The sequence below is a fragment of the Ruditapes philippinarum genome, unplaced genomic scaffold (assembly GCF_026571515.1).
Source record: "Ruditapes philippinarum isolate M1 unplaced genomic scaffold, ASM2657151v2 ctg1014_1_1_1_1, whole genome shotgun sequence".
In the NCBI taxonomy this organism is placed as follows: Eukaryota; Metazoa; Mollusca; class Bivalvia; order Venerida; family Veneridae; genus Ruditapes; species Ruditapes philippinarum.
In genome coordinates this window covers 92,610-108,107 of record NW_026859400.1, presented here as the reverse complement: position 1 = coordinate 108,107, position 15,498 = coordinate 92,610, and the positions used below count along the sequence as shown (strand labels likewise).

The 15,498-nt window shown below is 36.4% G+C and overlaps 1 protein-coding gene across 2 annotated transcripts in view; it reads right to left on the bottom strand.

Annotated features, from left to right (window-relative positions):
• The window catches only part of LOC132756357 (fibrocystin-L-like), a 230,449-nt gene that overhangs the window by 142,453 nt on the left and 72,498 nt on the right, over window positions 1–15,498 (bottom strand). For both annotated transcript variants that reach the window (XM_060747413.1, XM_060747412.1), the window contains exons 15-19: window positions 14,746–14,905; window positions 12,696–12,804; window positions 12,225–12,368; window positions 11,443–11,606; window positions 10,605–10,835 (exon numbers count right to left, since the gene is read on the bottom strand). In XM_060747413.1, the coding sequence (XP_060603396.1) occupies window positions 10,605–10,835; window positions 11,443–11,606; window positions 12,225–12,368; window positions 12,696–12,804; window positions 14,746–14,905 (808 nt within the window). The remainder of the gene's footprint in view (window positions 1–10,604; window positions 10,836–11,442; window positions 11,607–12,224; window positions 12,369–12,695; window positions 12,805–14,745; window positions 14,906–15,498) is intronic.

Here is a 15,498-nt window from a genome sequence, read left to right as displayed (position 1 = left end):
CTGCGAAATAGTTGTTAAATCTGACTTAAAGTAACAAAGTTATGGGCCGGACACGATTTTGCTGCAAGGTCATGCTGTGACCTCGACCTTCAAGGAAGCTACCCAAATGTTGCGCGCGACACCTCATATCAATATGGTGATCATTTCTATAAAACAGTTTTAAAATCAAACTTAAAATAATGAAGTTATGGACCGGACATGATTTTGCTGCAAGGTCATGCTGTGACCTTGACCTTAAAGGTAGCGACCAAAATGTTGTGCGCCTCACATTGTCTCAAAATGATGATCATTTCTGTGAAATAGTTTTAAAATCTGACTTCAAATACCTAAAGTTATGGGCCAGATACAAATTTGGGAGGTACGAACTGACAGTCTGACGGACCTTGATCTTTGACATAGAGACCTGGTTCATGCACCCTACACAGCTTCTCATAGAAATAAATATTTCAATGAAGTTTTATTAAAAAATGAGATATGCTCCAGAAAATAAAATGGACAGCGCCTGCCTGCCAGCCAGACAGGCCACCTCCCATCTGCCCACCAGGGGCGTTCCTATAAATTACGACCCTTTTTTGAAACAGGCGTACAAAATGTGTCAAAGACAGAAATGTCTGTGTTGCATTTGTGCATTAAACCTAGTATGATGAAACTGGTCAGCATGTATTGTTGTGCACCTGGGGGTTTCCCTTGAAGATTTATCCAATATTTCTAGAGTTATAGCACTTGACTTAATAAAAACCATTCCATGTGTTATGTTGTGTTATTTGATCCTTAAGTGCTTGAGTTTGAATCAATCATCTTTACAGGAGTAATGATCAACATCACTTTAAAGCTTTGCACATGGGATTTTGCATGTGGATTTTTTCAGTTTTTGTGGATTTATTGTGTTTTGTCCCAAGTTGAGTTATTGCCCTTGATTTAATATATATTTGCAATTTTCATTTTGTTCATGCATAGCTCAAAAAGTATTTGGCCTGTAGGCCTGAAAGTTAACAGGAATGTTGGTCAGCTTGGGTTCTGATGCGTTTGGGGTTTGCTTGTGATTTTTTCAGTATTTGTAAAGTTCTTGCCCTTTAAGTAGAACTAGACCTATCACTGAAGGTGATTAATACCCCCACCAGCAACTTTGACTTTTGAAAAATAAGTTGTCTGAAGAAAAATTTGAAATAAACCTACAGTAAATAAAATTTCAATTTATTGCAATTCCAACTATCTTGATCTTGATATAAGCTTGCTATACACCAAGTTTGATAACAATATCTCATTCCTAACCCTAGTAATTGTCTGGAAACCCTTTTTCTATTTTTAGTAACTGTGACCTTGAACCCAGGGAGTCCAAATGCAATACCAAGCGCAGTCTTCATGTAAGCTTGCTAAACACCAAGTTTGATTACAATATCTCATTCCTAACTTTAGTTATTGTCCGGAAACCATTTTTCTATTTTTAGTAATGGTGACCTTGACCTTGGCCCAAGGGGGGGTCCAGATGCAATACCAACCGGGGTCTTCATATAAGCTTGCTATATACCAAGTTTGATTACAATATCTCATTCCTAACTTTAGTTATTGTCCGAAAACCATTTTTTATTTTCAGTAACTGTGACCTTGACCCCAGGGGGTCCAGATGCAATACCAACCGGGGTCTTCATATAATATAAGCTTGCTTGACACCAAGTTTGACTACAATAACTCATTCCTAACTTAATGTCCGGAAACCAATTTTCCATTTTTAGTAACGGTAACCTTGACCCAAGGGGGTCCCACTGCTAAACCAACCGAGGTCTTCATAGAAGCTTGTAGTACACAAAGTTTGATTACAATAAATCATTCTTAACTCTTGTTATTGTCCAGAAACAATTTTTCTATTTTTAGTAACTGTGACCTTGACCTTGGCCGCAGGGGGTCCAGATGCAATACCAACCGGGGTTTTCATATAAGCTTTCTATATACCAAGTTTGATTACAATTTCTCATTCCTAACTTAAGTTATTGTCCGGAAATCATTTTTCTATTTTTAGTAACGGTGACCTTGACCTTGGCCCCAGGGGGTCAAGATGCAATACCAACCGGGGTCTTCATATAAGCTTTCTATATACCAAGTTTGATTACAATATCTCATTCCTAACTTTAGTCATTGTCCGGAAACCATTTTTCTATTTTTAGTAACTGTGACCTTGACCTTGGCCCCAGGGGGTCCAGATGCAAAACCAACCAGGGTCTTCATATCAGCTTGCTATATACCAAGTTTGATTACAATATCTCATTCCTAACTTAAGTTATTGTCCGGAAACCATTTTTCTATTTTTAGTAACGGTGACCTTGACCTTGGCCCCAGGGGGTCCAGATGCAATACCAACCGGGGTCTTCATATGAGCTTGATGTACACCAAGTTTGATTACAATATTTCATTCCTAACTTTAGTTATTGTCTGGAAACCATTGTTCTATTTTTAGTAACTGTGACCTTGACCTTGGCCGCAGGGGGTCCAGATGCAATACCAACCGGGGTTTTCATATAAGCTTTCTATATACCAAGTTTGATTACAATTTCTCATTCCTAACTTAAGTTATTGTCTGGAAACCATTTTTCTATTTTTAGTAACAGTGACCTTGACCTTGGCCCCAGGGGGTCAAGATGCAATACCAACCAGGGTCTTCATATCAGCTTGCTATATACCAAGTTTGATTACAATATCTCATTCCTAACTTAAGTTATTGTCCGGAAACCATTTTTCTATTTTTAGTAACGGTGACCTTGACCTTGGCCCCAGGGGGTCCAGATGCAATACCAACCGGGGTCTTCATATGAGCTTGATGTACACCAAGTTTGATTACAATATTTCATTCCTAACTTTAGTTATTGTCTGGAAACCATTGTTCTATTTTTAGTAACTGTGACCTTGACCTTGGCCGCAGGGGGTCCAGATGCAATACCAACCGGGGTTTTCATATAAGCTTTCTATATACCAAGTTTGATTACAATTTCTCATTCCTAACTTAAGTTATTGTCTGGAAACCATTTTTCTATTTTTAGTAACAGTGACCTTGACCTTGGCCCCAGGGGGTCAAGATGCAATACCAACCGGGGTCTTCATATAAGCTTTCTATATACCAAGTTTGATTACAATATCTCATTCCTAACTTTAGTTATTGTCCGGAAACCATTTTTCTATTTTTAGTAACGGTGACCTTGACCTTGGCCCCAGGGGGTCCAGATGCAAAACCAACCAGGGTCTTCATATCAGCTTGCTATATACCAAGTTTGATTACAATATCTCATTCCTAACTTTAGTTATTGTCCGGAAACCATTTTTCTATTTTTAGTAACGGTGACCTTGACCTTGGCCCCAGGGGGTCCAAATGCAATACCAACCGGGGTTTCCACATAAGGTTGCTATATACCAAGTTTGATTACAATACCTCACTCCAAACTCTAGTTATCGTCTGGAAACCATGATGTGGACCGACCGACGGACCGACCGACCGACCAACCGACAAGCTGACTCCTATATACCCCCCCTAAACTTCGTTTGTGGGGGTATAAAAAGATTTTTAGTTTTCAACTTGTGGCATGTCTAGCCCAAAAAATATTATACCTAGAGTCTGTAAATTGACAAAACAGTGAAGTGTGGGGGCACCCGTGTCCTATGCGCTTACTCTTTAATTTTAAAGTTTTATTAAAGTTATTGTATTGCTTTTAAAACTGTTTTTAATTTATACACCTGACAATGTTTAAGGGGGTATACTGGAGACAGCTGGTGGTCGATCAGTTGGTCCATTATGCAGATTTCTTGTTTGGGACGTATCTCAGATTGAACAAGAGATATCTATTTGTTACTATGTAGGTAGATATATCTCACTGAGTAGAAAAGCAGTGTATTCAAGAACTAGGGCCCAGAATTATACGTGAATATTTGAAACACTACCGAACATTCGAACATTGAAAAACAAAAAGAATATTCGAAAAAAAAAGAATGTTTTTTTTGTAATTTCTTTTGAATTTCAATTAAGATTGTGAATTAAACCACTGACCTTTACTTGACCAGGTGTTCACACGTTTGTATGACGCATGTCAACGATTATCGCCAATTAACTGTGAAAACTATGCGGTCTAGTTGATCAAAAGGGCAACTGTTTTACAGTTTGCAATTTACCTGTTTAACAGTTTATAATGTAATTCTTTCAAATTTTAATAATGTTACAAAATTTTTCCGGCAGTCCGGCAGGGCCATCATATAAAAGGGCTGAACAGAGCAAAACGAGAGAGGAGTTTTGGATTAGTAGGGAGGAGTTTAGGATTAGTTGGGGAGAGTTATTTAGAGTTGGAACTTGGTCAGGGAATTTGGTAAAAAATTGAGTATGAGTTTTAAGGATATTTTGTGTAAATGTAAATACGAATGTTTGTGAAAATAAAATTATAGTAGAAGACTTTGTCCTTCTGTTGTGTTTTCTTAACTCCGCTTCAAGTAAATGAGGAACTTATTTAATTAAAATGATAATTGCAAGAAGGTCTAGCCTTTGATTGCTACCGTCAAAGGGGCGATTTTGTTACACTAGTGGCAGCGGTGGGATGTTGTGGACTTTAACATGCTTTCAAAGAAGTGATGGAATATGTACAATGCTTTTGTGACGGATATTGTGGACTTTAACATGCTTTCAAAGAAGGTCTAACCTTTGATTGCAACCGTCAAAGGGGCGATTTTGTTACAATAATCATATTTATTGTTACAATAATCATATTTATTGTTTTCTGTGCTATAATCTTTCTGTATAATCAATAACTTTCTTTTTAAATTTTGTGGAGACGAAAAAATCGACACGCATTAATCGGTGCTTTATGAAAGCCTGGCAAGTGTCTATATTCTGTCAGAATATACTTATTCTGTAGAAATTAGACACTGTGTGATATTTACTGCATTATAGCTAAATTTATATGCAGAATATTTTAAATCTTATCTAAAGTTATAAATAAATAAAAAAAAAATATTTAATACAAGTCAAGTTTCCATATAATTATGTGTTATTGGGGCTAAGAGACTGCGGTGAGCCATATTACTGTCAATTAAATCACATGAGTTACCTCCCGTAATCTGAAGTTTCCCAAAAATATTTTCAGTGCTTTTTGCGTTATCATGGAATTCTGTTTTTTTTTGTACAGACTGACAGTCTCAGGGACGGGTAGAAGGAAGGTTAACCTAACCATCTAGTTAGAGTCTGTCTGATAAACTTAAGGTCTATCAAAAATAAATTGTTATGTTTATGTTTGTAGAGGATTCTTTTCAAAAAAAAAAGGGAAATTAAATCATAGTATTCCCAAGAAATTTTGAAATTAACTTAAGCCCCCCCTACCGGGGTTTAAAAAACCCCAAAGCAACATCGGGATGGGAAAATTGGGCCCAATTCATTTTACCAGTAAAAATAAAAATAAACCATAAAATTTTGAACTTAAATCTTTCGAGTTCTAATTTTGTCTATATTGTAACAAAATCGCCCCTTTGACGGTAGCTAGAACAGGTTAGACCTTGTTGCAAATATCATTTTAAATAAATAAGTTCCTCCTTTACTTGAAGCCGAGTTAATAAAACACAACAGAAGGACAAAGTCTTCTACTACAATTTTATTTTCACAAACATTCATATTTCCATTTACACAAAATATCCTGTAAACTCATACTCAATCTTTTACCAAATTCTCCGACTAACTCCTGACCAACTCTAACTAACCCTAACTAATCCTAACTCCTTCTCAACTCCTTCTAAAACTTCTCCTTTTGCTCTGTTCTGCCCTTATAATTTTATGAGAGCCCTGCCGGACTGCCGGAAAAACAATAGAGAAGGCAGACGGCAGCCTCCTTGATACCGAAAGAGATTAGATACAAAAGTAGATAAAATGAATCAGAGGCCATCTACTGTGAAGTGAAAGGCCAATTACTGTAAAGCCCTTAAGCTTCTTAAGTAAATAAATTTCATAATACTTTGCATAAAAATCATATCAATTTCTTTAACAGAATAGAAAGAAATTGTAACGCTATCCCCGTCTTGGACTATAGGCTCCTGGCTACAGGTTACATTAAAACTAGAAATGTGTCCATAGGACACGGATGCCCCCACACGCCACTGTTTTGTCAATCTTATGACTCTAGGTCAAACATGTACGTGCCACAAGTTGAAAACTAAAAATCAACAAAGGGCCATAATTCTGATAAATTTGGTCGCAGCAAATATTCCTTCCGTCACTACCATCTACACATTAAGGTTGTTAGTTCCTGGAAGTTTAAGCAAAATCTGCCATCCGGTTGAAGAGGAGTTGTGTTCACAAAATTTCTATACAGTATATAATGAAAAAATCAACAAAGGGCCATAATTCTCTTAAATTTGGTTGCAGCAAAAATTCCTTCCTTCACTGCCATCTACACATTAAGGTTGTTCATCCTTGGAAGTTTAAGCAAAACCTGCCATCCGGTTTAAGAGGAGTTGCATTCACAAAATTTAAACATAGTATATAGTGAAAAAATCAACAAAGGGCCATTATTCTGTAAAATTTGGTGGCAGCAAAAATTCCTTCCTTTACTGCCATCTACATCTTAAGGTTGTTCATCCCTGTAAGTTTAAGCAAAATCTGCCATCTGGTTTATTAGGAGTTGCGTTCACAAAATTTCTGCATAGTATATAGTGAAAAATTCAACAAAGGGTCAAAATTCTGTTAAATTTGGTCGCAGCAAAAATGCTTATCTTTACTACCATCTACACATTAAGGTTATTCATCCCTGTAAGTTTAAGTAAAATCTGCCATCCGGTTTAAGAGGAGTTGCATTCACAAAATTTCTACATAGTATATATCTAGTGAAAAATCAACAAAGGTCCATAATTCTGTTAAATTTGGTAGCAGCAAAAATTCCTTCCTTTACAACCATCTATACATTAAGGTTGTTAATCCCTGTAAGTTTAAGCAAAATCTGCCATCCATCAGGTTTAAGAGGAGTTGTGTTCACAAGATTTCGGGACGTACGGACGGACTGACTGATGGACGGACGGACAAGTGCAACGCTATATGCTCCCACATTGTGGGGGCATAAAAATATACATTCATGTATGCATCCACTCATTCATATTATGTACATACTAACTGATTTATTGCTTTTTTTTTTCTTCTGCTATAATTTTATTTTCACAAACATTCATATTTCCATTTACACAAAATATCCTAAAAAACTTTATACTCAAAACTTTTTACCAAAATTTTCCCCACTAATTTCCCGACCCAAATCTAAAAATAACCCCAAAATAAACTAACTCCTTCTCAACTCCTTCCCCAAAACTTCTCCCTTTTCTCTGTTCCTGCCCCCTTTTAAAATTTTTTTGAGAGCCCTTTCCAACTACCGGAAAAACAATAGAGAGTGCAGACAGTAGCCTCCTTGATACCGAAAGAGATTAGATACAAAAGTAGATAAAATGATTCAGAGGCCATCAGGCCAATAACTGTTAAGCACTTAAGCTTCGTAAGTAAACAAGATATGTTTGTAAAACATGTATGCCCCCTATCAGCAGCCAATTAGTCATGTGATAAGGTTATTATGCATGACTTCTGACCCAGTGATCAAACAATTACTAAGGGTTATAAAGTATCTACTGGTCATGACCTTGACCTTTGACCCCCTTCACCCAAAACTCAATAAGGGTCATCTGCTGGTCACGACCAATCATCATACAAAGTTTGAAGTTCCTAGGCCTAGGCGTTTTTAGTAAATTGATCAGAAACCGTTTTTACCTACAAGGTCAATGTGACCTTGACCTTTGATCCCTTGACCCCAAAATCAATAGGGTCATCTGCTGGTCATGACCAATCACCATGCCAAGTTTGAAGTTCCTAGGCCTAAAGGGTTCTCTTATTATTGATCGGAAACCGTTTTGACATACAAGGTCAATGTGACCTTGACCTTTGACCCCAAAATCAATAGGGGTCATCTGCTGGTCATGACCAATCACCATGCCAAGTTTGAAGTTCCTAGACCGAAGCGTTCTTTAGTTATTGATCAGAAACCGTTTTTACTTACAAGGACCTTGACCTTTGACCCCTTGATCCCAAAATCAATAGGAGTTATCTGCTGGTCATGACAAATCACCATACCAAGTTTGAAGTTCCTAGGCCTAAGTGTTCTTGAGTTATTGATCAGAAACCGTTTTACTTACAAGGTCAATGTGACCTTGACCTTTGACCCCTTGACCCCAAAATCAATAGGTCATCTGCTGGTCATCACCAATCACCATACCAAGTTTAAAGTTCCTAGGCCTAAGGGTTCTTTAGTTATTGATCGGAAACCGTTTTTACCTAAGAGGTCAATGTGACCTTGACCTTTGACCCCTTGACCCCAAAATCAATAGGGGTCATCTACTGATCATGACCAATCACCATCTCAAGTTTGAAGTCCCTTGGCCTAAGGATTCTTTCAATATTGATCGAAAATCGTTTTTACCTACAAGGTCTATGTGACCTTGACCTTTGACTCCTTAAAGCCAAAATCAATAGGGGTCATCTGATTGGTCATAACCAATCTCCATACCAAGTTTGAAGTTCCTAGGCCTAAGGGTTCTTTTGTTATTGATCAGAAACCGTTTTTACAAGGTCAATGTGACCTTGACCTTTGACCCCTTCACCCCAAAATCAATAGGGGTCATCTACTGATCATGACCAATCACCATACCAAGTTTGAAGTTCCTACACCTTAAGGTTCTTTAGTTATTGATCGGAAACCGTTTTTGCTTTCAAGGTCAATGTGACCTTGACCTTTGACCCCTTGACCCCAAAATCAATAGGGGTCATCTACTGATCATGACCAATCACCATACCAAGTTTGAAGTTCCTAGGCCTTAAGGTTCTTTAGTTATTGATCAGAAACCGTTTTTGCTTACAAGGTCAATGTAACCTTGACCTTTGACCCCTTGACCCCAAAATCAATAGGGGTCATCTACTGATCATGACCAATCAACATACCAAGTTTGAAGTTCCTAGGCCTTAAGGTTCTTTAGTTATTGATCGGAAACCGTTTTTGCTTACAAGGTCAATGTGACCTTGACCTTTGACCCCTTGACCCCAAAATCAATAGGGGTCATCTACTGGTCATGATCAATCACCATACCAAGTTTGAAGTTCCTAGGCCTAAGGGTTCTTTAGTTATCACTCGGAAACCATTTGGTCTACGGACCGACGGACCGACAAGTGCAAAGCAATATACCCCCTTTTCTTCGAAATGGGGGCATAATTAATATCATATTACTTTGCATAAAAATCATATCAATTTCTTTAGCAGAATAGAAAGAAATTGTAACAATATTACAGTAATGTGTTAAGTTTCCCTGCCTAGTAAGGAAGTTATTACTGACAGACGGCAGACAGACAGACAGACAGAGGGTGAACCTAAAGTCCCCCTCTGTTAAACCGGTAGGGGACTAATAATAAAGTTAAAGCCAGTTATAGTAGAAACTAGAAATGTGTCCATAGGACACAGATCCCCCACACCCCACTGTTCTGTCAATCTTATGACTCTAGGTCAAATATTTTTTGGACTACATGTGCCACAAGTTGAAAACTAAAAATCAACAAAGGGCCATAATTCTGTAAAATTTGGTCGCAGTAAAAATTCCTACCTTTACTACCATCTTCACATTAAGGGTTGTTCATCCCTGTAAGTTTAAGCAAAATCTGCCATCCGGTTTAAGAGGAGTTGCGTTCACAAGATTTCTGCATAGTATATTGTTAAAAAATCAACAAAGGGCCATAATTCTGTTAAATTTGGTTGCAGCAAAAATTCCTTCCTTTACTGCCATCTACACATAAAGGTTGTTCATCCTTGGAAGTTTAAGCAAAATCTGCCATTCGGTTTAAGAGGAATTGCGCTCACAAAATTTCTACATAGTATATAGTGAAAAAATCAACAAAGGGCCATTATTCTGTTAAATTTGGTGGCAGCAAAAATTCCTTCCTTTACTACTATCTACACATTAAGGTTGTTCATCCCTGTAAGTTTAAGCAAAATCTGCCATGCGGTCTATTAAGAGGAGTTGAGTTCACAAAATTTCTATACAGTATCTAGTGAAAAAATCAACAAAGGGCCATAATTCTGTTAAATTTGGTCGCAGCAAAAATTCCTTCCTTTACTACCATCTACACATTAAGGTTGTTCATCCCTGTAAGTTTAAGCAAAATCTGTCATCCGGTTTAAGAGGAGTTGCGTTCACAAGATTTCGGGACGTACAGACGGACCGAAGGAAGGACTGACGGACCGACGGACAAGTGCAACGCTATATGCTCCCACATTGTGAAGGCATAATTAAACAAAATTTAGAAATCTGACTTTGAAGGCCAGTCATTATTGATTGAAGGTCAGGTTTTGTCTGGACTACTTAAAACTTTGCATGTCTTGTCCAAACGGTACAAAGTATAAAGACAATATCGTTACACCAAGAAATTAAAAAGTTTTGATCAAGAATAAAGTTTTGGGATGGGAACAGCAAGCAATCAGGAATGCTGACACAACTGTAACAATACCTCAATATTTTTCCTTCCAAAAAACACAATGTCTAGCTATAAATCAAGACTGTAATTTTACCGTTCCAAACGTTGACAGCATTATTGGAACTTTTGTAGAGTATATCCCTCTGAAAATACGAGATGGGTTTTTGAGAACAGATCGCCCACAGAATGGTTCAGTGTCCATAACAACTGTTCCTGAGAATGCTGAAGTTTGTCTTTCAAAATTCTGATAATATGCCATCTTACTTGGACTGCTAAACACAATTGGACACTTGGCTGAAAACATTCCCTCGACTACCCTTTTAATCTACAAAGATTAAAATAATAGTGTCAAAAATTCAATTAAGGAAACTGGTGATAACAATTATGCTTTACAATTATCATTATCTAATGGTTATGATGACAACAACTATTATGATGACAACAACTATTATGATGGCAACAACTTTTATGATGACAACAACTATTATGATGGCAACAACTTTTATGATGACAACAACTATTATGATGACAACTATTATGATAACAACAACTATTATGATGACAACAACTATTATGATAACAACAACTATTATGATGACAACAACTATTATGATGACAACAACTATTATGATGACAACAACAACTATTATGATGACAACAACTATTATGATAACAATAACTTTTATGATGACAACAACTATTATGATGACAACAACTATTATGATGACAACAACTATTATGATGACAAATATGATTAAAATGCATACAACAACAACGACAATCATGATTTTGATGACGAATATCATTATTTTGATGATTATTGTGATGTTGATGATAATGATGGCACAGAAAATTATGATTTGTGAATAGACTGTTGTTGTTGTTGTTCAATAATTTGAATATGCCACATTGTAAATAATTTGTTTTCTTACCATTACAGTATCAAGTGAAGCTACAGAGAATGGTTCCGAAACAATGCCTTCAAATTTGAGGGCGACCATGTCTAAATCTGGAACTCCTTTAGTCTGCTCTGTCACAATATATTCTACTCCAGAGCTGTTGGCTACTTCCCTCACATCAACCTTTGGAAAGTCACCTTTAAAACAAAATCATTAAAATATTAAGATATTTATGACATCTAATTGGATTAAAACTCAGGTCCTTGGAATAGTGGCATACTGTCTAAAACATAAGGAGGTAATTTCGTTTCGTAAGCTTGATATGGCGTCAAAAACTGAATAATGTGATGGCAAATAACAATATCGTCAACACATCATGAAGCACATACCTTTAAGTATAGTTTGAGTCAGTATTAGGTTGCAATATAATGCTAAGAAAATAGATATATTAAATTTTATTAAAACACAGGTCTATCAAACTATTTGAGAGGCATCACGACAAATCCAACATAATGCGTTTGCTACCAGCGTTGATCCAGACCAGCCTGCGCATCTGCGCAGTCAGTCAGGCTGTACCCTTACCAACTCAATTTCAAAAGCGAAACTGATTGGGAACAGAATGGATCCTGATCAGACCACGCGGATGCGCTGGCTCGTGTGGATCCATGCTTGTTGCAAACACACTATGTAGGTTTTGTTGTGACGCCGCTCATATATCATGAAAATAAAAAATTAAATCTGCAGTCTAAATTAGTATGGTTTACGTTTTGGACATTAATTAATCAGAAAGGTTACAAATTAACAAGTAAGTATACCTCTCCTTGACTGAAATGTAAGCTTATATGAGGGTGGGTCAGATGAATATCTTTCAACAAGAATGGACTCGTCCGCTCCCCATATTGGCAAGGATCCAAGAGCTGTTTGTATCATGGAGTCTTCCATTGTCGTCATCAATGGTTCTATAAATAGAATATTAATAATTCGTCAAGATATGTTCACAAAGTCAAAATGTGTTTGTAACTGATCAATTTACTGAACTTTAAATAACCTTTCTTAGAAATAATTTCATTTTTTACTTTTGCAATATCAGAACTGGCTAAAATGATTTAGTTATTGCATGATTTAATGTTTATAAAAGAAATCTAGTTTTTTTAGTTAAATTAAGTAATGTGATACAAAGAAGCAATTGATCATGTAATTATATTTTCCTTTAACATGTTCCATATAATTCTATAGCAAATGAAAACTTGTGACAAATCCCAAAAAATTTTAAAAACAGCTATAACCGGTGAATACTCCAAATAATCCAAGTCTAAAAGTGTCTCCTTGCGTAATTTCAACTTTCTGAACTTCTTGGGTGTGGTTTTGACCTGTGAACCACTTAAATGACAGTTGCTGAAATAAAGAAAGTTCATTTGAGAAATAACTTCTGAATTATTTTTACAGGAAACATATTTTCCAGTAGAAAATGTTCACAACTTAAACAGGAAAAACTATACATTTATTATTCCATAAAATAATATAGTATTTATAGCTCTTATCTCCCCTTTGTCTTGGGCTTTTTCCTTATACCTGTAATAATTAATAGATGTATACAAAATGTATAAAATGGCAATTCTTTTCTAGTTTTAAGTTAAAAGTGTATATAGATCTAAAATACTTAAAAGTGTATATAGATCTAAATTAGCTTGTTCAACACAGGCAGATATAAAATATATTATACTTTCAACGTTGTCACTAGAATGTACGTACCTCATTAGTCATAATTATGATATTGATATCTAACATACATGTAGCAATTATTTACACTCAAAACATTTACATACAAAACATTATAAGTTTATATTATTAATTTCTTAACCTTTTACCCCATGAGCATATTGCGAAAAAAATGGCCATTTTCATTGAAAAGCCTCCTGTAACAAGTTCAAACTGCTATGAAACTGTAAAAAATGCTTCAATACTAATGAAACTTGGCACAAATGTTGACTACATAATAGCCTCTGTAACAGCATGCTCAATATGGTAATTTTCCTGTTACCATGGCAACGGGGAGACTTTTCAAAATTGCCAAAAAACACTATTTTGCATTGTTTTTTTTTCCATCGAAACTGATTTCAAAGTGCTGCAACTTCTCAATGAAATGAGATAGAGTAAAAGGCTTTTCAGCGTCGGTTACTAGTTACCCTAAGATCGACCTGAGGCCATTTTTAGCCTGTCACATGTCCAAAATTTTCTTGGAGATGAGGGGGACTCCGCCCCCCTTCAAACCCCCCTAACAGAAGGGGGCACATCCCCCTTCTGGCATTCACCCCTAATGTAATATTTGGATGGGGGACAGCATCTAAAAGTGGTCACTTTTTTAAACAACATTTCTCAAAAGAAAAACAGTGTTTTAGGCCTAAATAGGGCATTTTTTCACTGTTGGAGGTCTCAAAAGGGGGGGGGACAAAAAGCCGTCAAAACACACTTATATGAGGGAAAAGGTTAACAAAAAATGATGAAAAACCTTGGAATTACACAAAAACTAAATTTCCATGTTAACTTATGCCCTAACACTGAAATTTAGTGAAAAAATGTTGTTTTTTGACATTTTTTTTTTTTTATTAAACTTTTACCCCATGAGCATATTGCGAAAAATGGCCGTTTTCATTTAAAAGCCTCCTGTAACAAGTTCAAACTGGTATGAAACTGTAAAAAATACTTCAATACTAATGAAACTTGGCACAAATTAGTCTGGTTCCCAGCTTCTATTGTAAACAAATACAAATGTTTAGACAAAAGGCAGGTAATCCAGACTAGGCACAAATGTTCACTACACCATAGCCTCTGTAACAGCATGCTCAATGGTAATTTTCCTGTTACCATGGCAACGGGGGGACGTCTCAAAATTGCCAAAAACACTATTTTGCATTGTTTTTTTCCATCAAAACTGATTTCAAAGTGCTGCAACTTCTCAATAAAATGAGATAGAGTAAAAGGCTTTTCAGCGTTGATTACTAGTTACCCTAAAATTGACCTGAGGCCATTTTTAGCCTGTCACATGTCCAAAATTTTCTTGGAGATGAGGGGGACTCCGCCCCCCCTTCAAACCCCCCAAACAGAAGGGGGCACATCCCCCTTCTGGCATTCACCCCTGATGTTATATATGGATGGGGGACAGCGCCAAAAAAGTGGTCACTTTTTTTAACAACATTTCTCAAACAAAAAACAGTGTTTGGGGCCTAAATAGGGCATTTTTTCACTGTTTGAGGTCTCAAAAGGGGGGGGCAAAAAGCCATAGAAAAACGCTTATTTGAGGGTAAAGGTTAAAGCCTCTCTTGTGAAATTGATTACCTGTTCTTCTTTTTTCAAAGTTGAAGTTATCTTGATAGTTTGAGTTTCTTGCACAGCCTTTGACGTCCAGGCCTTAGTGAATTTTGTGTTAAAGAACTTGGCCCGCAAGTTTATATTGGATTTGGAAGCACTGGCATAGTGAGTAATTTCCAGTAAATATCTATTAACAATGAAATAATAATGAAAATATATATATATCTTTTTTTTTTTTTTTTTTAAAAATGATCAAAACAGGTTGAGAGAAAGTCTTTAATAGTCCATACATAGCAAACTCCAAAGGTGCATGGGGTCATGTTTTCATTATGCATTATCCCCAAAATAAAAATGTGTCACACTTTTTATTATTCCTGATGAGGGATATATATTACAATTTCATTACTTATCTTGAAATGGCAATGATGGATAATATTACATAAGTAAAATGTTAGTCTGACTCTCATGTATCACTTAATTCTTACGAGATTCATTAAATTCAGCTGCACAATGACAAAACCAACATAGTGTGTTATGACCGGCATGGATCCAGACCAAACTGAGCATCCACGCAATCTGATCAAGATCCATGCAGTTCGCTTACAAACCATATTACAAGAACAGAAACTGATATCCTGATCAGACATTGCTGATGCGCAGTCTGGCCTGGATCCATGCTGGGACCTGACCAGACTGAGCATCCACGCAATCTGATCAAGATCCATACAGTTCGCTTACAAACCATATTACAAGAACAGAAACTGATATCCTGATCAGACA